The 8,979-nt window shown below is 37.6% G+C and overlaps 1 protein-coding gene across 1 annotated transcript in view; it reads right to left on the bottom strand.

Annotated features, from left to right (window-relative positions):
* The window catches only part of SHPRH (SNF2 histone linker PHD RING helicase, E3 ubiquitin protein ligase), a 97,553-nt gene that overhangs the window by 28,710 nt on the left and 59,864 nt on the right, over positions 1 to 8,979 (bottom strand). Inside the window, exons 18-20 of the mRNA XM_006891657.1 lie at positions 4,518 to 4,691; positions 3,944 to 4,006; positions 2,617 to 2,842 (exon numbers count right to left, since the gene is read on the bottom strand). Of these exons, the coding sequence (XP_006891719.1) occupies positions 2,617 to 2,842; positions 3,944 to 4,006; positions 4,518 to 4,691 (463 nt within the window). The remainder of the gene's footprint in view (positions 1 to 2,616; positions 2,843 to 3,943; positions 4,007 to 4,517; positions 4,692 to 8,979) is intronic.

The following is an 8,979-nucleotide window of genomic DNA, read 5'->3' as shown; positions in this document are numbered from 1 at the left end:
AATACTTTTTCCCAGTCAGTGGCTTCCCTTTTTACCCTACTGGAGAAGTTTTTGGATGTGCATAGGTCATAATTTTTAGGCTGGTAGAAGCTCTGCTGTGTAAGGATACACATACATGAATACATATATGTACGTTACATATTCAAAATAATACATATATGGTAACAAACATAAAATGGATTCCTACTATCACATTTAAAAATAGTACTGGTTGTAAAAATAGAAGAATAACTAGTAAAACACATATGGGGTAAAAAACCCAAAACACTAAAAATAGAAAAAACAACAACAAAAATCACAGAATGATTTATCTGAAAGTCTCTCTGGTGCTCCGTCTTAGCAAAGGCCAATCTTCCTACAAATCAAACCCACAATGATCCATCTCTCCCCAGTAGCAGTGGCAAAGTTTAACAGGACAGCAAGTTATGAACACTGGAGAGGATGTGGAGAGATAGGAACTCGTATACATTGTTAGTGGGACTGTAAAATGGTACAACACTCTGGAAAGCAGTTTGGTGCTTCCCCAAAAAGCTAAACACAGAAATTCCATAGGACCCAATTATTCCACTATTTGGAATATACTGAGAATTGAGGTACAAACGGAGGCTTGTACATCAATGCTCAGACAAGCATTATTCACCATTGCAAGAACATGGAAACACCCCAAATGTCCAACCACAATTGAATGGACTGAGAAATTATGTTCCTTTCACATGATGGAATACTATGCAGCACGCAAGAGCAATGATTTTGTAAATCACTACCTACCTTGAGGGGGACTGGAGAGTATTATGCTAAGTGAACTGAGTCTCACAAGGACAAATACTCTTTAAGACCTTTATTGTAGAAATAGATAACTAGTAAAAAGTGTGTAAGGATCTAAGGGTGGGGAGGGTGGGAGCAGAGGGGTGATGATGGGTTGCGGGAGTGGATCATCGGATTGCACAATATGATGGGTGGAGGGAGGGATGGGTAAAAGAAATGGGAAAGATCCGGTGTGAAAAACAGTATATATGGACTTTGTAAGTAAACCAGTATAAAACAAAAATTTATTTTTAAAAAATCAGGAAGATGTGTGTAAAAGAAAAACTACATGAAATATTGTGATGTTTATGGAGAAAAAAAAGTCCAATTTTCCTTACATATTTTACACCTTTATCCCCAAAGAACAGGCTAATGTCTCTCCTGAATTAGACTTACAGCCCCACACTTCTCACTGCAGTTATTATCCTACATGTACATGTCATTAGTAGTCTGATCATGTGCGCTTCAGAAATTTATACATAATGGATATTGATTAGTATAGATTTTCTGACCTGCTTTCTTCACTAAAAGAAAAGTAAGACAACTGGACATTGTGTATGTTTTTCCTCATGCTCTGTCATAATTAACTGTTAATGTGATTTGCATTCAGTTGTAATGTATGGAATAAAGTTATTGACTCAATAAATTTCACTTATGAAAATATTATAGGCAAATAATCCTTTCTGGATAAATATTTTTTTAAAAAATCTTACGTTAGAGAGCAATTTTAGGTTTTTAAAAAGATGTTGTTGTTGTTAAGTGCCATCAAGACATAGATGACTCATTGTGACTCTATGAACAAAAGACCTGAACATTTGTATAACTTTCATTGTTTCTCCAAGTTCATAGAGTTTCCAGAAGCAAGCTATTTCGGAAGTGGATGCCAGTCCTGCTTCCAAGCTTGTTTTAACCATGGAGTTCCAGCAAACACTGTCCACAATGGGCAACCATTATCATATTTGACACATCAGTGTCACAGTGTTTAGCATCACAGCAACCAAGAGCTACTTCTGTATTAACAAATGCACAGACCAGTGCTATATCACCTAGAAGAATGTTTGACCAAAACCAATAAAACCAGGCCTGATGGCTGCAGATGAAAACCACCCTCCTTTGGCTTGGTAGGCTAACTTTCTATCCACTAGGTCAACAGAGCTCTGTGTTGTTATTGTTAACTGCTGTTGAGTCATAGATGACTCACAGTGACCCTATGAGCGAAAGACCTCAAAATTTGTATAAGATATCCATCACAAAGAAGTACTTTTTATTCTCCTTAACTACTTTGCCCAGAAAACTAGTTTATATTTGGTAATTAGAGTATAGCGTATATTTTAAAATCAATGAATTCTGGACTCTCATCTCAAGAACAGAGATAATATAATACGGCAGGCTAAAGTCTAAACATGAAAGGGCACTTAGGACTGCAGTCATTGCAACAGTCTTCACTCTTCAAGGTTATTCAGTTTGCTTTTCCAGACAACAGCAAAACAATAACCAAAGCAAAATCCCACTTTAATTTCACAGAATAGAAGTGTAAAATTAGGCTAAGAACAGACTAGAACATTTTCACAGCTAAATAAAGGGATTCATTTAGGGTTCATCTTAATGATGTTCTTGTAATAATTTAACAGATTTTACTTATGTACTTGGTTTTATTATATTTCATGAAAGGAACTACATTTATGTTTAAAAGAAATCTGGCACCTCTCAAGTACCTACAGCATTTCTGAAAAAAGAAAGAAAAAGGTAAATCAATGTAAAAGACCAAATTAATGTCAACCTTTACTAGAAGAAGATTTTAAATTACTCTACCTTATATTCCTTCTTCCATGCTTCAAAGAGGTCCATTAAAGCACTTCCTTCATCAATGAAGTCAACACTGAATCGATGTGATTTTGCAAAAGAGAAAATCGCTTTCATAGAACGCTCTGTCTCACTTGTGGCCCACAGTCCTCGGTTGGTGGTTGGGACGCGGTCATCTACTAGACCCTCTTCATCTTCAATCATCTCCTCAAATATCGCAGTCTGCCCTTTGACTCTGAAGACACACCAGGACAAGACAGTTATAACTGCACTGAGGCAGAGCTAGCCCTGCAAGGGGATGGTACTAATAACGCCAACAGGAAAGTGGCATCAATGACACCCTTACAGACAGGTTTTCAATGTCCTGTCTGTATGGTCATGCTTGTAAAGTTTTGGGAGAAGCATGGCAGTTCAGAAAATGATAGAGGCTTCATAATTTAACTAGTAGTTTCTGAGAGCAATCTGGCAAAAGATAAAAATGGCTATATATCCCAGGTTAAAATCTCATTCTGAGAATTAAAAAAATAAACACAAAAAATATACAAGCCACCTAGCATCACTAATAACCATGCAAACAAACCAGTATTATTTACAATCCCTTTTCAAGGGAGTGAAAATGCAGCCATCCCACAATTTCCATGTTTGTAAAAAGGGATAAACGCTGTTTATGTAATGACTGGATTCATCAAGTAGTTTAATCTCCCAAACAAAGATCAAAACATCAGATCTGTGTTGGAGAGAGGATTAAATAATAAGACCTAACATTTTACAGGATACTACTCTGTACCATAGGAGATCAGGAGATTGTAGTGTATAGCGTGCTGTGCTGATAACCAAAGGGTCAGCACTTAAAAAGCCACCAGCTGCTCTCAGGGAGAAAGATGGCAAGTCTCCTCTAAGATACTGACATTCAGAAACCCCAATGGAGGGACGAGTCAGCACTGAATTGATGGCAGTGGGGACTATGCACCAAACATAGTCACATAAACACTTAGGCTAACTTTTTTTAATATAAAAATCCAGCAAAGTGTTTATTGTCTTCATTTCCTGAACGAGGAAAGTGAAGCTTAGAGAAGTCATGTGCTCACAGCACTGAGTCTGCTGGATTATAGAATCTGTAATCTTACCATTACAAATCACTACCTAATATGAACATTTAGGAGGTAAAATGGAGACAGGTGAAACTGACCATATTAAATCTGACAATCTCAATGGTTTACTAAGTTTGATAAAGGGAAAAAAATACAATATCTTGAGAGAAAAAAAAAAGTATTCTTGTAATAAAAAAACTAAACCTGACAAAGCTTTCCTGATGGGGAATAATAAAAAAACTTACGTGTGAGAAAATAGCTTCGATTCATATTCTGTGAACAATTCATCAGCTTTACAAAAGACACAGCTGGAAAAGAAGATATTATTAAAGAAATATCCACAAATACTATCAGTAATCAATTTTCAATAGAGACTCTGTATTATTGTTTTGTTTGTTTGTTTTTTTTAACAACAGTTTAATTCTAGGGGGAATAATGAGATTTTATTTTTCTACTATGTAGCCCTTGAGAGGTTTTTTTTAAGTTTAATAATACATCTGTCTGTCTGCATAGGGAGCTCTAGTGGCAAGAAGCCACACTGTAATGCAGAAGAAACATGGTTCGAGGCCACTAGCTGCTCCATAGAAGAAAGATGGGCACTCTCTTCCTGTGAGATTTACTGCCTCTGAAAACTGCTGGAGGGTCAGCTCTGGGTTGGTTCTGACTCGATGGTACACAACAACAACAACAACAGAAAAGTTTACCTGAATTTGACGAAGTGATAAAGCTTTTTATTGTAAGACACTTTCATCTCTTAGGAAAAAAGTGTAACCCAATGGACAGATGAAATGTCACTGCATGAGCTCTCTTCTTTCCTACCAGTTAAGAGGAAGTCTGGCTGGTCGGAGATGGCAGATGGTTGCAGACTCAATAACAGCGCGAGAAGGAGGTCCTTCTAGGTTTTTCACAGCCTCCCGGACAAGCTTCTGAAATTTGTTCAGCTCTTCCATTTGTGTCGTAAGAAGGAACTGGAGTCCTCTGCAGTCATGGAATCTGATACCCATCACAAGCACCACATAAAACAAAGGAAAAGTCTATCAAGTTTTCCATATTAATAGTTGTTAAAGCAACAGAAGAGGCATGTAACATTTTACCCAGCTGAGGTGGAGTTCAGTTTACCTTACAGGTATATTCAGTTGGATTTGTCAAGGTGGGGAGCTCTGGTGGCCAAGGGAAGGAAAGGTGGGAAGTCTCCTCCTGTGTGATTTACTGCTTCTGAAAACCCACTGGAGGGTAGCTATGAGTCAGATCAATTAGACATTACAACAACAACTGTCAAGGTATAACAACAATGGGTTTTCTACAACAAACTAAAAAAACTCCAAAATACCACACCATATCAAACTCATGGCTGGTAAGTAGGAACTGACTCAGAGCTGACCTTCCAGCAGGTTTTTGAAGGCTGCTAACTGCACAGGAGGACAATGCCCATTATTCTTGAACTGCCAGAAAGGGGCCACCTTTTGGCTAGTAGTGGAACTTGCTACCCAATAGGCCATCAGAGCTCCTTTGTCATCCTAAAAGATACCAAAAAAAGTTTGACTGATTTTTGTACTTAAGAACTGATCAATATATTTTCCTATGACTTTTTCAGGTATTTCTGAAAATCAATAGTATCACCTGATACCTCTTTAATGGTGACTGACTAGAGATGGTATAATGGTGACTGACTAGAGATGGTACTCCTGATATTGTAATTATATATGGAGGGGTGATTTTAGAATGTGGTATTCAAAAAAAAAGAGAAGGCAAGAAAAAAACTACAAGAGTTAAATTCTTGATTACAAAGATTTAATTTTATTCAACTTTTATTATGGTTCAAAGAATTTTGTCAATCACTTTTCTTGCATAATAATCTCAATAGTTAACTGTTCTGTCCACTGTACATATGAAGGTTAATTAATTAGTTATGTTACAAAATTATTGTGTGGTAGATTTGGAGTTAAATTCTACCATTATACTCATATTTTTTTTATTTGTACAAATGGACTAGATACAGAACAGCTGCTTTATGAATATTTTCTAAAACAATTTGCACAAATACTTCAAAATTAGGTTAAGTAATAATATTCACACAAAGAAAAAAGAAGCTCTTTTATTTTTAACATTAAAGATTTAAATTGGACTTGTAAAGTTCACTTTTTTCTTTGCTAACTCATACTGAAGTAAATTGGAGCTGAAAAACAAAAAACAGTACTTAACTATATTCTTTGCAAAGTTTTTCTAGCAAGTCCTTGTGCATAAAGAAAAGGAAAAAAAATGGAGCAGCAAATTTTTATTACACTAAGTGGAAATAAAATTGTATCATCTCATTTGGGCAACAACAGCAAGGTTCAACAGGACAACAAACAACAAATGGAGCCTGGAGGTCATTATGCTGAGTGAAATAGCTCAGTCACAAAAGGACAAATACTGTATAACACCACTGTTATAAAATAGGATAGATGGGGGGGTGGAGTGGGCAGGGAATGGAAGAGTGGCTAGATAATGAATACGGCAGTAGGACAGACCAGGGGAAGAATTGTCCGAAAGGAATGATTAGGCATTATACGTATGACAACAATCCGGAACAAGGGATGTACTGCTGCATGGTCTGGGGGAGGGGCAGGATGAAAGAAAATGTGCAACAACAAAAAAGAAAAAAAATTACAAAACAAAAAACCAACCAAAAAAAAACCCCCTAATACTAAATGGAAGGTACTATTCTAAGTAAGTACTCAAAACATTATTTAATCCTCACAATAATGCTCTGTGGTTTGCAGAAAAAAAGAAACTGAGGCAGAGAGAGCGTAAGTACCTTTTTAACAGCTAATAAATAGTGGAGATAAGACTTGAAGATCACTACTTTCTTTTACTAATTACTTGTTGTTCTTGATAGACCATGACTCATAGCGACTCTATAAACAAAAAACCTGAAGCCCCCCTACAACTAACTATTGACATTTATCAAAGTTCATAGAGTTTCCAGAGGCATGCCGTTTAGGAAGTTTTGTCATTTATATAAGTTCCTTCATGCAAGTATACTGTGTTTTACACAGTCTTTCATTTACATTATATGCCATTCATTTATACTGTGGGTTTTTACCCTCTTTCACTCATCTTCCTAATAACTTTTGTGAAAGCGTGTAAGTCAGCTACTTCATGCCTCAAGCCCTTCTAGCCAATTACCCCTTTTATAGCCAATTTCTACTTTCCCCAACCCATTCAAACCAGGTACTCTGCGGGAACAAGCATGACTCCTTTGCTGAAGGATCCTCTGTTCTACTTAGAAAATTTGAACACCTGCATCCACAAGCAAAGCCCAGTCCAGAGCAAGCCATCAGGCTGCAGCAATATATCCTAGCTCCCAGCATGACTGATCCTCTCTTCATCTGGTTGGGTTCTAGTCAGCTCATGCCTAGCCATCCAAGGCGAGGTTTAAAGGGGTTTTAGCTGCGAGCTCAGGAGCCCACACTTCTCCCTTCGTTCCAGACCTGTGGCCTCCTCACCCAGACCTAGCACCCACTAGGGGCCAAGGCAAGTCACTAAGCCAGGGGTCCTCTTGACTCCCTGCTCCTCAAGACAAAAACTCTTCCCTGCTCATCTAAACTTCTCAATCCTAGGTGGGCAGCACTGAAGAAACCACAAAGTTCAGCCCGTTTCTCTGTTGTATTGTCCCCACTTCCATTCCTGTGATCCAGGTAATCACTACGAACGAGCAAACTCCAACCTCAATTTTTGGAAGTGGGCTCTGATGTCATTTTAAATCACAGACAATAATTAGAAACAATCTCTGAATATAGGTATATAAATATTATAGAAGTAATTATATATGTTCACACTAAACACACTGACGTAAGTTTTACTTCTATTTTATCGAACACTTTTGAAAAGAATGTGCATAAGGGATGGTGCATTTTTTAATGGTTTTTTCACAGCCCATATACAGACCTGGAACTTTAAAGTGTGCCCAAGAGCACAACATACTGAACAGTACAGGAATAAAAAAGACTGCTGGGATCTGTATGGTCAAAAGGTAAGGAGTAAAATAACAGAGGTCCAAGTTAATATGCACACATGAAAAGCTGTATATTCTTTATGGACCTTGGCAGGCATTTAGAAAAGCTTTTTGAATAGTAAACTGAAGCACGTAAAACATTTCAAAGAAGACAAAATTATGCTAAGATTTCTCACTGAAAATTGTGATCAACCCCAACATTGACCTCTCATTAGGAGGTAATCTGAGAATTATTAAGACTCTGTCTCCCCGCCTAGAGTCAACAGTTCTGCCACAATGTTTAACTGTCCATGTTAAATACTCTTCTGGGTTAAGTTATCAAAAGTACTTTCAGTAAAGAATAAATCAGCAATTATACCTCATTTATACTTAAGGAAAAAATAAGCCCACTCATCTACACAGACCCTAAAAATGGTGAGTGTGGATGAAGAGAAAGATGGGAGAGAGAACAGAATTACATGTACAATGAGAAGTCCAGGTCATTGTAGCACTAAGGTGCTTAACTCCAGAGGAAATGAAGTATACACTGGTCATGTCAACCCGTACATCAAGAAAAAGTGTCTCAAAAACAAAGCCAATGTCAAAACTGTGCTTAAAGGTGGCTTTGGATGTGTTCAAGACAAGGAAAAAACACAACACACAGCTCACCACACATTGTTAAAAAGATATAACAATGATTAACAGAAAAATACTATTCTGTTAAACAGAAACTATTTTTAACTTGTTTTTAAACATATTTAAACTATTTTTGATATGTGCCACTAGAATTATGTAAAAACTAGATGCTCATAACAATTATATCAAAACCAAATCAAGACATTTAACTGTGCCTTTCTAAGAAGATGGCGCCGAAAGCTAAAAAGGAAACCCCTGCCCCTCCCAAAACTGAAGCCAAAGCAAAGGCATTATAGGCCAAGAAGGCGTCCTGAAGGGCATCGACAGCCAAAAACCAAAAGAAGATCCGCACGTCACCCACCTTCCGGTGGCTTAAGACGCTGAGACTCCGACAGCAGCCCAAATACCCCCGGAAGAGTGCCCCCAGGAGAAACAAGCTTGACCACTATGCCATCATCAAATTTCCCCTGACCACTGAGTCAGCTATGAAGAAGACAGAAGATAACAACACACTTGTGTTCATTGTGGATGTCAAGGCCAATAAGCACCAAATTAAACAAGCTGTAAAGAAGCTCTATGACATTGATGTGGTTAAGGTCAACACTTTGATTAGGCCTGATGGAGAGAAGAAGGCCCATGTTCGACTTGCTCCTGATTAGGATGTTGCCA

This window comes from Elephantulus edwardii, unplaced genomic scaffold (genome assembly GCF_000299155.1).
Source record: "Elephantulus edwardii isolate Elephantulus edwardi_28Jun2011 unplaced genomic scaffold, EleEdw1.0 scaffold00102, whole genome shotgun sequence".
Classification (NCBI taxonomy): Eukaryota; Metazoa; Chordata; class Mammalia; order Macroscelidea; family Macroscelididae; genus Elephantulus; species Elephantulus edwardii.
The sequence above is the reverse complement of the archived record's forward strand: the minus strand, read 5'-3'. Positions and strand labels throughout refer to the sequence as shown.